Raw genomic sequence first — 19,168 nt, 5'->3', positions numbered from 1 at the left:
TAAATAGTACAACGAGAGACACTGAATATTTGGAGTGGTCTCTTCATTTCTTTCCCAGAGCTGGATATATAAACACAACCAGAATGTGTTCACAAATCAATCCCTCAGTTATATCCTGCTCTACATTGGATGTAGTGTATTCCATGTCTTGATAACAGTATAATGCTATGCTATGCTATAATGCTACCTCCCCCCCACCCCCCTAGGCGCTCCCCTGAAGCCCAGGAAAGAGCTGTCGATTGAGGAGCTCTCCTCCGGTCCGCTGGCCGTAAGTTGGTCCTCACGCTTCAACATCTCGGCCCAACCCGTGGTCTATGTGCTTCAGAGGAGATGGAACTATGGCATCCAGCCCAGTGAGGACACTGCCACCTCCTGGCAGGTGGTGGCACAGGTAGCTTACTGCACTATGTCATTTTAAGTTAAGTTACTTTATTAGTCAATGGTTGGTTTCATTCAAATGTCTTTCCGCGTATCCCCCTCTCAAGTTACCACACTTCGGAGGGGGTCAGAGCGCAGGGTCAGCCGTAGTACAGCGCCACTGGTGCAGTTTTGGGGTTAAGTGTCTTGCTCAAGGACACAATGGTAGAGATGGTGGGCACCGTAGACGTAATACCAGCCACTACTAGTTTTACTAACTAACACTCTCCTGTCCGGTGCCGGGGATCGAACCAGCGACCTCATGGTTACTGGTCGGCCACCTTTCAATCTAGGACATCCTACCACCTTATACTTTAGCTAGAATTTTCTCTTAGATTAGATGGAAAAATATGCTTCTGGATTATGGGTCAGAATTGCCCCCAAATAGAATGCTGTTTTCAGGACAAAAACTCTTGGCCGGATGTAGTACGACTTCCGGGTCTTTTATAACCATCCTAAATCTGGTCACAAGAATCGGGACATCCTAAATCTTTTTTCTACCATACTAAATAGTAGAAAGTATGCAATTTTTTTGTGTGTCGCTAACAGCAGTGTGTTGATGTGTTCCTGTCTGTCAGAGTACGGAGCAGGCAGTGAGACTGTCTGACATCCGGCCCGGGCGCTGGTACCAGTTTAGAGTGGCGGCCGTCAACACGCACGGGACCAGAGGTTTCACCACGCCAAGCAGACACATCCACGCCAGACGAGGTGTGTGTGTGTGTGTGTGTGTGTGTGTGTGTGTGTATGTGTGTGTGTGTGTGTGTGTGTCTGAAAGCACCCTAAGTGTTGTCAAATGTTTTGTCATTCTGGTGATTCATGCATAATACCTACTAATAAGTATAGAACCACTTTTGTGTTACTAGAAATAGTACAAGTACTGACTGTACATATAGCCTATCAGATGTGTTCTAGATACAACTTGTATAGTGTAGTGTGTGCAATCAGCCTGTGACTGTGTGTGTGTGTGTGTGTGCGTGTGTGTGTGTGTGTGTGTGTGTGTGTGTGTGTGTGTGTCTGTGTGTCTGTGTGTGTCCGTCCCAACCAGACCCTTCCAGCCCACCCGCTCCCTCTGAGCTAACAGTGGCTAACATTAGCTTTGGCCCCGGGCGTGCGGTGGGGGCTAGGCTGCAGTGGAAAATGCCCACAGACCTGGATGTCCCCATTCACCACTACAAGGTGAGCTGGAGCTGGACGGCCCTAGCTCAGCCCTCTGCTTCATCAGCCACCAAAAGGAGGAAGACAGTCAGAGAGGTGAGGGGCTGACATATACGTAAGAGTGCTATGAAAATGACCCTGCGTTCCGAATCGCTTACTCTTTCTTTTTTCTATTTTACATACTACATCCGATGATAAAAATAATCTAGTTAGGATGCAGTAGGCATACTATTGGGAGATACTTTTACTTATTTATTTCATCATAATATTGCGCCTTGATTTTGCCTCTTGCTTTTATATCCGTCGCATCCCCGTTTGTTTTCATATGGAAGCTCCGTTGATGTGATGTCACTTCAGGTTCGCACTGGATTATGGGTCAGAATCGGCCAAATAGGATGCTGTTCTCAACACTAACAATCTTGGCCGGGTGTAGTAGACATCCGGGTACTTCTAACCATCCTAAATCTGGCCACAAGAATCGGGACATCCTAAATCTTTTTTCTACCATACTAAATAGTAGAAAGTATGCGATTCGGAACGCAGGGTGAGAGTTAGGAAAATTTGACTGGGGCTGTGTTCGAAAAGCCATACTAACATCCTCCCCTCCTACATACTCAACATGTACATACTACATACTGTAGCAGTCGATTGTGTATGCGAGGTTTGCCGGATCGTTTACACTGACGTATACAGAAGCAATAAAGAATTTTAAAGAAGACATTCTGTGTGGTTTGAAAAGACGCAATGCATTGTGGGGTTAGTAGGAAAAGTAACCTATCGATCCATACGCAAAATCTTGCCGGAAGTAAGGGCTCATCGTGGCATTTCTCGCCTACACAAACTCGCATACACAACCGTCACATACTAAAATTGATGTCAAAATGAGTATGAAAAGGACGTTTAGTAGGGCTTTTCGAACACAACCTAATACAAAATAAGCCATTTTAGTTCACTCTTGTTAAAAAAAATCTATTTAATTAAAGGTGCAGTGTGTAGAGTTGATTGGCATTTTTTCAGAATAGACTTGGTAGAAAATGTGCTATAATATTCGTAACTACGTTTGAATTGGTGTATAATGGTTTCAAAAAAATGTATTACCTTTAGAATGAGCGTTTTACAGTATATCTACATAGGAGCGGGGCGCTGAGGCCGCTATGTTGCACCGCCATGTTTATACAGTAGCACAGAATGGACAAACTTAACGGCCTTACGCGTTATATATAGTGAACGTCCTGGGGAAATGCACCTGTTGGAAGACCAAGAAGAAGAAGAAGTACTATAGAATAAATAACTAAATACATCTTCACCTCATCACTTGATATTGTGGAAAGACTTGATGCAGTGGTGGGTGATGCCATCTTTAGTAACTAGCTTCTTGTCTTTGAAGGCCACCGTAGCTTCTGTAAATTCGTCTGTAAAGGGGTTAGCAAGGGAGCGTTGACATCTGGTATCTCACCACTACATGCTCCTAAATATAATAGTAATATATTACACACTGTACCTTTTTAAAAATATTGTACAATACAGATGTAAGATGTCAAACGTTGGTGTGTGTGTGTGTGTGTGTGTGTGTGTGTGTGTGCGCGTGCGTGCGTGTGTGTGTGTGCGTGCGTGTGTGTGCGTGCGTGTGTGTGTGTGTGTGTGTGTAGACCCAGGTGGAGTTGGACAGTATGCGTGCTAACAGGAGTTACAGTGTGGAGGTGCAGGCTGTCTCCTACTGGGGTCAGACTCAACTCAGAGGACCCAGGGCCATACTACACTTCTCTACACAGCACAGTATGTCTTTGTACTTCATCACAAAAAAGACTTCTGAATTATGAATTTCGGCCTGATAACCTTGTCACATGTGCAAGAAAAATATGCCGAATTTTTGCTACAAACCCCAGTATACTTGGTGAGACTGCGGTTGAATAGGGTAACATTTTTTTTTACTAAAGATATCATAACGATACTTTGCAAGTTTAATTACTTACATTAAAACAATAGTTTTTTGTATTGCACATTTTTCAGAAATGTGATTGTGAATGAATATGCATGATGGCAATATCTAACTATCTAACCAGGTGTTCCATTTTCAAAAATCATTGGGTAATAACATTTAGTATAGTGCTAAGAATGAGTATGGAAAGTTTATTTGATGTAAGTGCTTTATATGTTGAGATTTTTGTGGTTCAGAGTATTGAAAAAAACTTTTATTGAATATTAATATATTAAACGTGTTAGCCGTAATGCAAAATGCCAAAGTGTTTCTTTCAAAGAGACTGGCTTATGAAATCTGAAAAATTCAAAAGGAATGAATACTGCTAACTTTCAGAGGGGAGAATGAGTGAATAAACTGTTATAAAATGAATGGAAGTGAATGTATTAATCCTATATGAACTGACTGTACTGTAGCATAGCGCTGTATCTTATGTTTATATCGTTCTGTATTCCAGCCCCTAGCGCCGCTCCTAAAAACCCGGGAGACATTTTGGATGTGGGCACGCCCTTCTACCAGGAGGGACAGCTGAGGGTTCACGTGTACTGGCAGAGCAGCAAGGGTACGTACTAATGGAAAGCCAAAATAACCGGACCGGACCAAACCGCTCCGACCCGCTCTGGCCAAGATCCACTAAGGATTGCTTGAGCAGTGGTAGTGATGTTGTAAAGTGTATCTTTTGACCAACTCCCATTGACTACCAGTGTTCGAGCTAAGCTAACCTGAATGGTAAATGGACTCCACATATATAGCGCTTTTCCCTGGTTTTTCGCAGACCCAAAGCACTTTACATTGTTTTGTACACATTCACCCAATCGCACACAGATAGCAGCAGCTACCACGCAGGGTGCAAGCTGACTATCGGGAGCAAGTTAGGGTTCGTTGTCTTGCCCAGGGACACTTGGACATTGGCGGGGGATCGAACTATCGACCCTGCATTCCAGTGGACGACCGCCCTACCCGCTTTGCCCTTTACTATATCAAAAATGCACGCACAGTTACTGGAACGGTTTTCTGTCGCCTATTTCTTGAGCCGGAGAGTGAGGCTAAAAGAGCTTAGAATTATAAAATGTTGAACTATTCCTTTAAAGACCTACTTCACCGGTTGTAATATGAAGGTGTATTGAACTCGGAGATCCTATTTAGTATAAATGTGCAAAAAAAATTAAATTGGTTCATCCTAGCCTGAGAAAAGGCAGAAAGAGTGTTTTATGGTCTCACTGTCTAACCCTACATTTTTCTTACTGTGATGTCACAGTAAGAAAAATGTAGGGTTAGGATTAACAGGACAGCTGGGCCAAGGGAAGACTGAGGGAAGACTCAGGGAAGAAAAACCTCATTCATTATATTATTATGGTGATTTTATAATGATAGAACGCCGGTTCCGTATGGGTGAAGTATTCCTTTAAGTGGATCATTGTTGTAGAGCTGCTGTTAAATGGCAGTGTTGCACTCTCTTGTTGTTTGTGTGTAGATCCATCAGTAGAGTTCTACAGAGTGCAGTGGGCACCGGAGTACTGTGGACACAACCAGACCAGACCCATGGAGAAGATAAGCACACAGGTAACCCAATAGAATGAATACCGGACAAGGCTATAGTCAAATTAACACCCAATATGTACAAGTTGGACCTCTGATTTATGCTTTAAAATTGACCAGTGCTTGAAAAAACAATGTTGTCTCGCCCTTGGACCACATAGTCACTGTGTTGAATGTCAAAACATAATTAATCATATAATAATAATAATAATAATAATAATAATAATAATAATAATAATAATAATAATAATAATAATAATAATAATAATAATAATAATAATAATAATAATAATAATAATAATAATAATAATAATAATAATAAATATAATAAATAAATAAAAATCAGTCTCCAGCCCTTGTTTTTACTACCAAGACCAAGACATGTTCAAACATTTTCTATCTTTATGTATTTTTTCAAACTATTTTTTTTTTTTTTCTTTCTGTGATGTAGAAAAGCTTTGTGAGCCTTCAGGGCTTACTGTTCTCCTGTAAGTACAAAGTGATCGTGCAGCCGGTGGGCAAGAAGAGGAGCCGTGCTGCTGTTGTGTCGGAGAGCACCAGCTTCTTTACCCCCTCCTGCGCTGCCCTCCAAGCCAAGAGCCCCAAACACATCACCTGTCCTGGGGAGAAAGGTGAGGCCAGCTCAGCCTGTAGCTTGTAGCATGTAGCGCCCTGTTTATAGTCACTAGCTTATTTTGAGTGTGATAATAGCTACACTGGTTGAATTGGGATAAGTGATTTTGGGGTTTCTTCTTTGTTTTAGTTTGTTTCCCTGCATTCCAATTCCCATACTTCCCTACTATTTAGTATGCCAAAAAAAGATTTAGGATGTCCCAATACATGCACGACAATTGTAGTATGCTGAAAATACATAAATGCCCCACTAACTCCAATAGCATTTTGGAGTATTCGTCTTTATTCTTGACATTTCTCAACATAATAAAAAAAAAATCTTCCTTATCTGATTTTTTTTTCTCTACTGTGGCCCTAAAACTCTTTTGTACTTTAGTATGTAGTGTAGTAAAAAGAAAGAGTATGTGATTTGGAACGCAGGGTTTGTTTATTTTTGTAAATATTAGAGTATTGTATAAATATAAATGATTTGAATGCGCATTATGTAAATGGTTGTTTAAAACTGATACATTCATAGCAGATAATTACGAGCAGATGAACAAGGGGTGGGAATACATAAGCTCCGGCTTCCTCTCACTCCTTTTGGGACATAGACACTACATTTATTTTTTAAATATTGTTTATGACACTTTATAATTATTGTTGTTTTGTGTTATGTGTATACCAGTGCATACTAGCTCTTTTTTTTTTTTTTTATCAAAATAAAGACGAAATTAAATTATTTTCTAAATTCATATATTAGAATTGCTGTGTTGCTTAAGCCTTCCTAGCCTTACACATAACATCACCCACCAACAATGAAATGTATAATAGTTATGATATCAGACAGAATCGTTCAATATCCAAAACAATCAAAGAATTGATTTCAAAATATTGATGTTGGTTAATAAAGCACTAAATGGTTAATCCGTGTACCTTCCGTTCAACCCATATCCGTTTGGAAATCAAAACACGAAAAACGAAAAAAACTGTTTGATTTCATTTTTTAATTATTTGTTTCATTTAAAAAAATAAAAAACGGACTGTTTTATTCAAAATATGCCTGTAAAACATGAATTGATTGCCATGTCTTATTTTTTATTTTCCATGTCGCCCTTTACATACGAAAATGGGAAAGGAGACAAACAGAAAATGTAAGAAATGTGTATTTTCATTTTTGAAGTTCCAAATGATAATTTATAGCCTATTAGTCAGCGGTTTAAACTGTGTCCCGCTGCCACAATGCCACGAGCTATGTGCGGCCAGCGCCGTGATGGCTCTGACCCATAGACTGTTTTCTGACCGTGGCTATCTCCGTCTTTTAAGTAGGCTAAAGGCCAGGACACACCAGCCCGAAAATCGCCGTCGTAGAGTCGATAAGGGGTCGGGAGACGAATCTGTTTGGTGTGTGCCGTGACGTCGGCCGACGTAGAGGTCGTCGGGCTTGTTTTGAGCCGATTGAACATGTTCAATCGGCGGCCGACCGTCTTTCATTTGGAGCAATTTGATTGGTGGAGGGCTAGCGAATCAGTGAAGCCCGGAAGTGAGGCGGGTAGCACAAACAGCTAACAACAGCTAGCCATCGTTTTAATGTGTTTGTTCGTTTCGTTTTGAGAGTACTCACATGCATCAACCCTTGTTGACTGCTCGACACCATGCTCGACACTCTCTGCTAAAAATTGTGATCTTATGGTCCATAAATATAAATACGTATTTCTATCTATGTTTATGCTCTAGACAGCTGTCCCATCATTTCCGGCTTTCGTATTTTTTCGGGCCACAATACAGATTAGCGCCGCCTGCTGTTATGGAGACATTACGTCCCGCGCAAGCAACAGAGCGTACGGAAAGTCAGCAGTCAGTTTGGTGTGTTCTCTGGCCGCGACGGGAAGCCTGGAGCTTCCTGAAACGGCCGACACTATTTTTTGCGTAGTCGGAACAAGTAGAAACAAGTCGGACTGGTGTGTCCTGGCCTTAAAGCCTCTTGTCGGTAGTGGAAACGCATGGCAGATCTAGTAGGGTAACCCTGCCGAACCGTGCCGAACCGAACTGTGCTGCTCAGAGGAAACGAGGCATGATCTAAACAGCGACAGACATACAGCTGTTGATCCAGATCAAAACGGGACAAACCACCAAATGTTTAATCTTTATTGAGAGGGGAAACACATTTTGGCTGGCTGCCAAAGGCTGCTATGTCATTGTCTGTCAAAGGCTACCATCAAGAGCCTTATTTTACAAAAAGCTCAATTCAGATACCCTATAGCCTAAACGTGGACAAAATATAGCCTAGACAAGTTTCTTCTTTCCTCGACACACACACACACACACACACACACACACACACACAGACGCGCGCGCGCGCGCGCCCTTAAACTGGGCGATTGCCCACTTTGACTCGACAAGTGAAGTGAAGACAGGGAAAAAAGAGAGACAGAGACGACGATCGCCTCAGACGCAATTTTCACTCGTGGACCTAACCAATACAAATGCTTTCATATGCAGCTGTCTGCACTGGGGCCCATGCCTCAGCTGATCACAAGTATCAATAACATTATCAATAATGTAGGATGTGTCCTTCAGTTCCCAGTGCGATGCTGACGTCCGCACGTAATCGGTGATTAATGAATGAAGAGTAAAACAAACATTTATTAGATGATTATGAGACCCAAGGAAATTGCCTACCTTTGCGCAATGGTTAAGTTCGCCTCTGGGCGCGCGCACACACACACACACGCGTGCGCACGCACTTCTTTCACTAAATTGAAACATGTATTTTTCAAAATTGACATTTAGGCCATTATTCTCATATTTGATATCCTGGTCATGAATTGTGATTAAAAATGGATAAAAACGTGTTTTAGTATATAATGTAGATGAGAGGATGATTATTTAAAAAACAGGTCACTTTTCGTTTTTCGTGTTTTGATTTCCAAACGGATATGGATTGAACGGAAGGTACACGGATTATGGTTGAGGGCCGAAATACATTTCTGACCTGCTGATGCGTTATGAACCGTCCGGAGCCCTTAGATCGTCTGGGACAGGTCTACTTACAGTTCCCCCAGAGTTAGGACTAAACAAGGAGAAGCAGCTTTTAGTTTTTATGCTCCACATATCTAGAACAAACTCCCAGAAAAACTTGAAGACTTTTCTGTTTCCTTTCCATTTAAATGTTTCATTTCTATTCACATTTTTCATTCGCTTTTCTAATGTCTATCATATACTTGACGTAGTTTTAATCTTGATGTATTTCATGCACCCTTTGAATGGGCCTTGTGTCTGAATTGTGCTATAGGAATAAACCTGCCTTGCTTCTTGCCCTTTAAGCAGCGTCCCCTCCAAAGGTCCTGGTGAGGGCAGCCAACCTCACGGCTTCCTTCGAGATCAGAGGAGGGAACATGACGGCCATCTTTAGCTGGGCTCCGCCCCCCCAGCAACTGACTGGTTACCAGGTAACCTGGGCTGAGGTCATCCCCACCAAGACACACACCAACAACAACAAGAACAACAAGAAGAAGAAGCCTCACAGCCTCATATCCCAGTCCCAAATCCTTCCCCCGGTCAGTGCTAATGGTTTTATACATGTTGAATGTGGCTAAGGTTAGCCTGTGTGTTCATACTAGGGTTGCTGGACGGGTCCCGGGATTTCGGGATTCCCGTGAAATGAGTCAGTCCGGGAGTACCGGAAATTGGACGCGGGACCCGTCCTCCCGTTTTTTTTTTTTTTTTAGTTTTTTTAGAGGGGGGATATATTTTTAAATATTATTTAGACAGGCAGGCATACGAAATACCAGCGCCTCTACAATACTGAAAGTGCTGTGTCCGAGGAAGAGTCTGATGATACCCAAGAATATGCGTATCAGCCAGAGCCAAGCGAGCAGACGATGACCCAGAGCCTTACTGCACATCTGCAGCAGGCAGTCATTAGCCTCGTTAGAGATGTCGCCGTCTTGCTCAGACCTGCGCAATTATGACGCTCGGCTTGCTGAGCGCACCGCATTTTTGTTGTGCGCTCAGCAAGACGGGCTTCATAGTTGCGCAGGTCTGAGCAAGACGGCTCCAAGTCGAACGAGGCTAATGACTGCATGCAATGTCCCGAGCCAGACCAGAGGTATGGGAATGACCTCCACAAAATAATTTCAAACGAGTTTGCGCTCTTCGAGGCAACCAAAGAGCGACCCAAACACCTGCAGCAGCTCTACTCTGCACTTTCCACCATACAGCCGACGTCCGTGGAAGAAAGAGCGTTCTCGGTGTGCGGTCAGTTCGTGACAAAGCTCAGAAACAGGCTGAGCAGTGTCTCTTGAAGTCACACTTCATGAAAATAAAAGAAAGGAAAGCTGGAAAGTAATCTTGCTTAGCGTGTCAGTTTGAATAGGCTGTTAGTTCTGTCATGTCTTATTTCACACGTTAAGAGCAATCGGTAGTGCATTTTTTGTTATTTGCCTATCCTTTGGAAAATATTCAATTTAAACTGATTTCGTTCATAGAAATAAAAATAGATTGTTTGAAATACATTTGTTCGCCAAACACCGTTTTTTGGCCATGTTTTGATATTGAACCTCTGTGAAATTGTTTTCGTATTTTCTTCATAAAAACACCGTTTTCAATAGGCATCTTCTGGAAAATATTTTGCCTAATTTGAATGGCTTTTCTTCATGTTATTTAAGTAGAAATAAAACGTGATGTAATATAGCATTGTTCTGCTGCATTTATTTATCTATTTGCATTGATTTAGTCCCATTAAAGTAGTATTAAAGGGCAATAATGGTTTCAACGGGAAATCCCGGGAAATCCCGTGAGGAGCTCTGAAATCCCGGGATTTGAAAAGGGGCCATTTCGGGAAATTTCAGCAACCCTAGTTCATACCCACTCATACCCTGCGTTCCGAATCGCTTTCTTTTTTCTATTCTACATACTACATCTGACCATAAAAAGAATCTAGTCAGGATGCAGTAGCCATACTATTGGGACATACTTTTACTTATTTATTTCGTCATAACATTGCGCCTTGATCTTGCCTCTTGCTTTTATATCCGTCGCATCCCTGTTTGTTCGAGGCACAATCGATGTGATGTCACTTCACGTAAGCACTGGATTATGGGTCAGAATCGCCCAAATAGAATGCAGTTTTCAACACTAACAATCTTGGCCGGGTGTAGTAGACATCCGGGTCTTTCTAACCATCCTAAATCTAGCTACAAGAATCGGGACATACTAAATCTTTTTTCTACATACTAAATAGTAGAAAGTATGCCATTCGGAACGCAGGGAACATGTATGTCCTCTGTATAATTCTCCCCGAGTTTGAGAGCTTCCTACGCCAGAATGTCAGGGCTAAACAAATGACCAAAATGATATGATATAATCGTAGCTCAATATTATGAGAATGAAGCTTACAGGTTAAAATGTTTTGACTGTTTTTATGATTTATTTTCTCGTTAAATGATGCCTTTATCTTGCTTTCACATTTTTTTTTTGTTGTAAAGAAATTACGAATATTTTCTCGTCAACATTTGTCTCTTGATCTTAATACTCGGTTGCACCAACCAACCAATAGGAGTTTACAGTAACTATTTACATCGTGTGTTAGTCAATTAGTTTCAAACCCCAAAGGAGTAGACCCATATGTGTTGCTCTATTTCGGGGTTAAAACCCAGAGTTGTAGAAAAATACAACGGTAGAACCCAACTTAGTTTGTCCTGGGTTATTATTATCCTTGTGTTCCAAATCACATACTCTTTATTTTTACTACACTACATACTAAAGTACAGAAGAGTTTTAGGGCCACAGGAGAGAAAACAAATCAGATGAGGAAGATTTTTTTTTCTTCATTATGTTGAGAAATGTCAAGAATAAAGACAAATACTCCAAAATCCTATTGGAGTCAGTGGGGCATTTTTGTATTTTCAGCATACTACAATTGACGTGCAGGTATTGGGACATCCTAAATCTTTTTCTGGCATCCTAAAGAGTATGGAAGTATGGGAATTGGAACACAGGGTATGTGTCGTCTTAAACCGTTGCTTTATTTGCAGTATGCTGAAATGAGCTAGAGACCTTCAGTTTTGCCCCATAACTGGAAAATGATGTACAATTAATACTTCATAAAAAGAAGAAAAAAACTAAAGTTAGGCCAAAAAAATAGAAACTTCAAAGGGGCCAGCCCACCCACACTGTGAATCCCACTGATTTGAAATTTGACAACTTGATAATCACTGCCAAAAAAAAAGCGTCTTGTGCAGTAATCAGCTAATAGTAAGCTGTGATCGATGCTTTGCTAATTTGCAAGTGAGTTCATATTGGTATGCAGCCCTTTGCGGGGCCCCAGATACATCAATGCACTCTGATGAGGCCAAACCCCGCTCCAAAAACATCAATAGAAAAAAAGCTTGGCAAAAATGTCATTCCTTTTTATTTTTTGAAGGAAATTTGGCCCATAGTAACTCATTGACCAATTGTCCAATCATCATACAACCTGGTAGATATCTTCTATTCATTGTCTATGGGCTGAGGCTAGCCAAATGCTAAAAATGCTAAAAAACAAGCCAGTGGACTGAAGTGAAGCATCTTGGGTGCACATGCTCTGATCTAAAGTAATTACCAAAAATCCTAAGATTAATTTTCATTTGGTGTGTGGCTGTGGTTTCAATAATGTTGGCTCATAGCACAGGTTGTCCTTGAGCGATCCTGGATATATACAGTACAAACTCTGCGTTCCAAATCACATACTTTTTCTTTTTACTACACTACATACTAAAGTACAGACGAGTTTTAGTGCCACAGGAGAGAAAAAAAATCAGATAGGTCATATTCTTTTTTTCATTATGTCGAGAAATGCCAAGAATAAAGACGAATACTCCAAAATGCTATTGGAGTTAGTGGGGCATTTCTGTTTTTTCAGCATACTACAAATTGACTTGCATTTATTGGGACATCCTAAATCTTTTTCTGGCATACTGAATAGTAGGGAAGTATAGGAATTGGAATGCAGGGTTGTATTGGTTTGAGACTCAAGTTATGCTAAAGCTTATTCTTCAGATCCCTTAACTAGTCTTACACAAACATTAATATGCCTTATACGTATATAATGTATAATGACAAGGTGACAAACTGCTGTCCATATTTAAAGGTGCTCAGAGAAAAAGTTTTTGTTAATTCTTAATCAATACCCCCTTTGGACAAAAGGGATATTGATTTTACTACGCCAGCTGTAGTTCCTGGGTGAGTGTATACCCATGAAAAAGGCATAAAGAAAACGATGTAAAATGATCATTCTTTGCACTGATGGTCTCGTTTGCTGTGACACGTAATTTTTGATCATCAGAGCGAAAAATTAGACTGTTTCGGAAATATTTCAAAGTTCCTCGTGGCAAAACTAACTCCAGTTAAAGTTCACTTAATTACTTTAAAAATAGTTTCAATTTATTTTGGAGCAAAATACTCAAAGACAGAACTAATGTAATGTTCTTTAGCTTTTAAATATGTTTTTCATTTACTGTTCCTCAATTTTATTTCATTTTTAACATTTACAGCAGTACAGTTAAAGCTACTACGAGTAAGTCGGCACGTTGGCGACACCTTTGAACAAAAGCGGTAGTATTATTACGACGCCAGCTGTCGTGAAGCTGTTTTGTAGCTCGTGCAGGGAGTGCAGGATTCAAATAATCAGGAAGCAATATGGTGCGTGTCCGTGTGTTGAAAGTGTGAGGGCACCGGACTCTTTTCGGCTCCGTGAGTCTATGGGTGACACAGCATCAACTAATGCCAGTAAGTGCTAAACACACCTGATTGCAATGAGTTGATGCATTGTCACCTCTCACGGAGCTGAACGAGTCCCCGTGTCCTCACACAAAGCGAATGAACGAGAGATGGCAGTTAGTATGGATCATGATGAGCTAATGTGTTTATGTTGTAAATAAATAATGACTATTTCCGATGAATAATGGTCATCTGATGATGCTGGTGAGGCAAAGTAAACTTTGTTTTAGTAGGCTACCGCTCATTCATTTAGGAGTAAACACTGCAGTCTAGTTTCGCTGCGTGAAATTGTGTATACGTTTCTTGGCAACGCCCTCCCGCCCGACTATCACTCTCACTTTTAGCTTTTCTTCATTGCATTTTCTTTTTTGGTTCAGCCCCGTTATCAGTCATTATGACGACAAACAACTGTCTCAAACAAGGCTCCCGCTCCCCTTCCCTCACCAGGAGGGATAGGCTTCTCAATTCACGTTCCTGCGCCACACTGAAATCTGTGACCAATACGGATATGTGACCATAGAGCATGCACGCGTGAACCGAAAATCGGACTGGGTGTACGACCAGATCAAATGCAGCAATAAAAACTATATAAAAACGTCTTTCTTTGCACTGATGGTCTCGTTTGCTGTTAAAGGTAATTTATGATTATGAGAGGAAACATGAGGCTGTTTAAAAGATATTTAAAAGTTACTCGTAGCCGCTTTAACTATGCCATTATATTGTTACGGATGCAGTCAAAATATTTACCCTGCGTTCCGAATTGCATACTCTTTCTTTTTTCTATTCTACATACTACATCCGACGATAAAAATAATCTAGTTAGGATGCTGTAGGCATACTATTGGGACATACTTTTACTTATTTTTTTCATCATAACATTGCACCTTGATCTTGCCTCTTGCTTTTATATCCGTCGCATCCCTGTTTGTTTTCATATGGAGGCTTCAGGTTCGCACTGGATTGTGGGTCAGAATCGCCCAAATAGGATGCTGTTTTCAACACTAACAATCTTGGCCGGGTGTAGTATTTCTAACCATCCTAAATCTGGCCACAAGAATCGGGACATACTAAATCTTTTTTCTACCATACTAAATAGTAGAAAGTATGCGATTCGGAACGCAGGGTGTGTGTTAAACTCTCCACTACATTTCACCCTTCTTTCCTCCTGTCTTTTTCAGAGCGCTAATGTCCTGGTAGTGTCCGGCCTCCACCCAGCCTCTCTCTACAGGCTGGAGGTTCAGCCAATCACAGCGCAGGGCGAAGGGCCCGCCACCACGAGAACATTCCAAACCCCGGGACAACACACCACACTCAAGCACAGTAAGCAATGACAGAAATCAAACCCTGCGTTCCAAATCACATACTTTTTCTTTTTACTACACTACATACTAAAGTACAGAAGAGTTTTAGGGCCACAGGAGAGAAAGGAAAATCAGATAAGGAAGATTTGTTTTTCATTATGTCGAGAAATGCCAAGAATAAAGACAAATACTCCAAAATGCTATTGGAGTTAGTGGGGCAACTATGATTTTTCAGCATACTACAATTGACATGCATGTATTGGGACATCCTAAATATTTTTCAGGCATACTAAATAGTAGAGAAGTATGGGGATTGCAGGGACAGAGAGGAAAAAGACTAAGGCTTTGTTCGAAAAGCCCTACTCACACCCTACTCAAACTCATTTTGACGTCAATTTGAGTATGTTGTGGTTGTGTATGCGAGTTTGTGTAGGCGAGAAATGCCCCGGATGAGTGCTTACTTCCGGGAAGATTGTGTGTATGTTTGTTTAATTGCCTTAACCAAACAGTATTCCTCTTTGCTGTCATAACGTGTGTACATGTCCTGTCTCTTCTGACCCAGGACCCAAGCTGTCGAGGCATCACCACAAACAGCCAATGATCGAGCGGCACTGAACACTGACGGCCAATCGTACAGCTCCAATTCAAAGTCTCCAGCCAATTGATGACGAGTGCAGCCTTCGACCAGCTTCACCATTATGCATTCTAACTTACACTTCATTCTCTTCAATGCAATATCTCCCTATATGGATTGAGCTGGCCATGTTAAAGCTGCTGGGATTGGTATCACACTACACACAATCACAGTATAGTAGCAATAGCAATATTCAGCTAGTTATGGGGCATTGTCTCATTGGATTACACTAGTAATACAGAGGTGTCACTGTTAACATTACATCAGTCAACACCATAGATAGTAAATAATATGGATGTAGCATCCGGGCTGACCTCAGTTATTCACACGGCATCCAATAATCCTGGTTTGTGCGCGTCGCCATTTTGTGAGGGGGAGGGAGATAGCTGACGTAGTATACCTCCGAGGCAAAGTGAGGGACAACGGGCGGAGAGCTGTCACTCAAGAGATCGCGCCAATACATTTTAACCTCCGATAAAATAAAAACTAGCGTGGTCCGAAAAAATTCACCCCCCTCAGTGTTGTCATGGAGATATGACCTAAACATACAGACTAGAATGGTTTTGTGGACCAGGCTGTAAATAGGTTTAATAAGACTTTGAAACTGTCTAACAAGTGAGTCAAAGAAAAATGGCTCAGTCTTGGTACCACCCCCCTAGTGGCACTTCCGGTTACTACAGTTGTGGTCACTTCCTTATTGGATGCTGGTAAAAATCGCTGAGGTTGGAGCTTGGGCAACACCATATACATTCCAACATGCTCTTTAGGACTAATGGTTCATTTTATTGTATTACTCTTAAAACGTACAAGGTACAACCATTTAACGAAGTTCCCTTTGCCACCCAGCTGATAGAGAAATCTCAGTGTATGATATGCGAGTGTGCAACATGATATGTAGATATAATAGCTAGAACAATTTGATTCACGTTAGGCTTGGCGACGGTTAGAACTTTGTATTTTTAAAGTAGCGCCAGAAAGCTAACCAGTGAAACGTGTGATTGCACCGACAGTTGTTTCACACCAAAGGAAGTGAATGAAACGTCAACTAAAGGGTTAATCCGTATATCGTCCGTTTCGATCCATATCCATTCTGAAAACAAACAAAAAAAGGAAAATGAGGGAACCAATTTGATTTTATGTTGTTTTTCCGAGTGCAAACCGGCCTTTGAATATACATGTATTGCCCCTTCTAGTCAGAAAGAATGGGAAATTAGGGGGGGCGCCCTTAGCTCAGTTGGTAGGGCGTCCCCCCCGTCTCATTCGTAAAATTCCAACTAATCTAAACATTGACAGAAACCTGGCCTGCTGTTCGATCAAGTATGTGCAATCCACATTAATGTTGGCATCGCATCGCCAAATATTTCATTTTTATTCAGTGAAAAAAAATGGTCACCCAACCTAAAATTCTCCCTTCTGTTGCCTACTGAAAAGCATATACGTTTCCATGTTGCCCAAAGAAAGGCAATGCGTGTCATTATAGAGAATTCCTGACCACTACATTGCTAAGAGAGAATTTTAAATTTTTAAATTTTTAAATCAGCATTTAGGCCAATATTATTATACTTAATATCCTGGGTATGAATTGTGTTTAAAAAAATTGGGAATTTTTCTATGATATACAGTATAATATAGATAAAAGGTTGATCATTTTATTTTCTAAACTGTTCACTTTAAATGTTTTGATTTAAAAAAGAATATGGATTGGATACTGTAATAACGTAATGCCGGCCGAAGATCTCATATTTTCCCAATTTTCAATGTAAGCAAAGCAGATAATGTATTAAATTGCAAAAAATAATAAGCCAAATTTAAATATTCATTCTGATCAAATCATATTTAAAGGTTCAGTAAGAGGAATGGTCAGTTTAGCTAACTTACTGTCAGTGACTGCAGTTAGCAGTCCCCTCCCTCGTCCCTACGTCACCACATTAATGCACTGCGGTCTTCAAGCAGCGAGTTATCTAGCATCATCTCAGATCCATAAGTGTGATAAAACATGATAAAAACCATCAAAACAGACATTGGGAAGGATTTTTACCTGCTCCGCCATTGTAGGCGCATAAACATTCACCCATCTGTCACTCTGCACGTGCACCGGCAGTGAGACCTATGAGTGAGACGGTTGTCTGTTTGTAGCGTTCTCTCTTCTGATTGGATACAAATTTCGGGATCCTCCAATAAGTTTATTTGCCGATTACATGCAGAGCAGCTGACTGAGAGACCGGCTTTATGAAACGCGCACATTATGTAAGTGATCACTGTATGAATAAAGAGCGATTTAACACTTATATTAACATAAATAAACCGCTTACTTCACCTTTAAGCAATGCTGTGATTCTGGTTCCACCTCTAGTGTCAACCTAGTTCCTTTAATTACCTTCTAGGTGTGTTACCCTGCCCTGAAAATGCATGCAAACACCTAAATGTCAATAGTCACTGTCATTGAGTGGGTAAATTCCAGGATATTTTTTTCTGAAAAATGAATTCCCTGCTCGAGATTAGTTGTGTAGTAAATGACGTGTAGGCTCTCCCTGTACTCTGTAAATATCTGTATAAAATGTGTGTCTGTATTTATTTAATGGTGGTATATTTGAGTGCATACTGTAAACTTGTAAACACATCTGTCCTGTGTATGTGTGTGTGCTCAGCCTTTTTGAGACCCCTGTACAAAGATGTTTTTTTTTTCTAACTAAAGATAAATTCCGTGTAAAATCCTGCGCCATTTTTTATTTCCTTATTGTTTGGCTGGGTTGGTAAAGCCCGACCAACATCCTACTCATACTCATTATGACTTTTGTGGTTGTGTATGCGAGTTTATGTAGGCGAGAAATGCCCGAATGAGTACTTACTTCTGGGAAGATTTTTGTGTATGGATTGATAGGTTTACTTTTCCTACTCAACCGCCCCCACAATGCATTGCGTCTTTTCAAACGACACGGAAGTTTAAAAAAAAAAATCCTTATTTTTTCTGTATACTTAGGTGTAAACGGTCCGACGAACCTCTCATACACAATCGATGGTTAAGTAGACAGTATGTAGTATGTACATGTTGAGTATGTAGGAGGTAGGACGTTAGTAGCCTGTTTTGAACACAGCCCGTGCCTTTATTCTCTCTCGTTGCTTCATCAGTAGCCTTTGAGATTTTTTTTAAAGATAACCCCGGGGGGGATACAGTTTGTGGGAACGGGGGATGTGTACCCTTTTACACACACACACACACACACACACACACACACACACACACACACACACACACACACACACACACACACACACACACAAGTTTCATGATGATATCTATGTATCTATATATCGATAGCAGGAGAAAAATGCACGTTTTAAACCCCTTGTAAGTGTTTGACCCAAAAGCTCTGAAGAGACGCCAACTTACAGTAAATAAACGGTGACGCTCAATTCTTCATTTCCCATCATGCTCCTCACCAGCTGCTTTCCTTTGCACCGACTGAAGTGTAAAGCAGATGGACTGGGAAAAATAGCACACACACACACACACACACACACACACACACACACACACACACACACAGAGCGCAGTTGCGTGCAGAAATCCCCCCAAGATCCGAAAACGATGGGGTCTTTGAAAAAAAAAAAAGCTGTCTGGCCACTTTCTCCTTAATGCTGATTTGTGTTCCATGGCTGATGGTACTTGGGGTTTTCATCTCCCCCTTGGGACACACACACAAACACTATCCAGCAGTACAGACAGAGAGAGAGAAGAGACCTCCATAAATAAAGGAGAATCACACTCAA

The 19,168-nt window shown here is 41.0% G+C and overlaps 1 protein-coding gene across 2 annotated transcripts in view; it reads left to right on the top strand.

Moving 5' to 3' along the window:
- LOC307270069 (anosmin-1-like) overlaps positions 1-18,097 on the top strand; it is a 30,322-nt gene extending 12,225 nt beyond the window's left edge. The window contains exons 5-14 of one of the 2 annotated variants that reach the window (XM_080053208.1): positions 207-391; positions 996-1,125; positions 1,463-1,668; positions 3,222-3,348; positions 4,008-4,112; positions 5,025-5,113; positions 5,541-5,721; positions 9,032-9,261; positions 14,641-14,782; positions 15,326-18,097. In XM_080053208.1, the coding sequence (XP_079909334.1) occupies positions 207-391; positions 996-1,125; positions 1,463-1,668; positions 3,222-3,348; positions 4,008-4,112; positions 5,025-5,113; positions 5,541-5,721; positions 9,032-9,261; positions 14,641-14,782; positions 15,326-15,378 (1,448 nt within the window). In that variant the 3' untranslated portion in view covers positions 15,379-18,097. Of the gene's footprint in view, positions 1-206; positions 392-995; positions 1,126-1,462; positions 1,669-3,221; positions 3,349-4,007; positions 4,113-5,024; positions 5,114-5,540; positions 5,722-9,028; positions 9,262-14,640; positions 14,783-15,325 lie in introns of both variants that reach the window. The other variant, XM_080053207.1, reaches the window with a different exon arrangement.
- The last annotated feature ends 1,071 nt before the right edge of the window (positions 18,098-19,168 follow it).

This window comes from Ammodytes marinus (assembly GCF_949987685.1).
Source record: "Ammodytes marinus genome assembly, chromosome: 24".
Lineage (NCBI taxonomy): Eukaryota > Metazoa > Chordata > Actinopteri > Uranoscopiformes > Ammodytidae > Ammodytes > Ammodytes marinus.
Note: the sequence above shows the minus strand (reverse complement) of the source record. Positions and strands in the feature narration are given on the sequence as shown.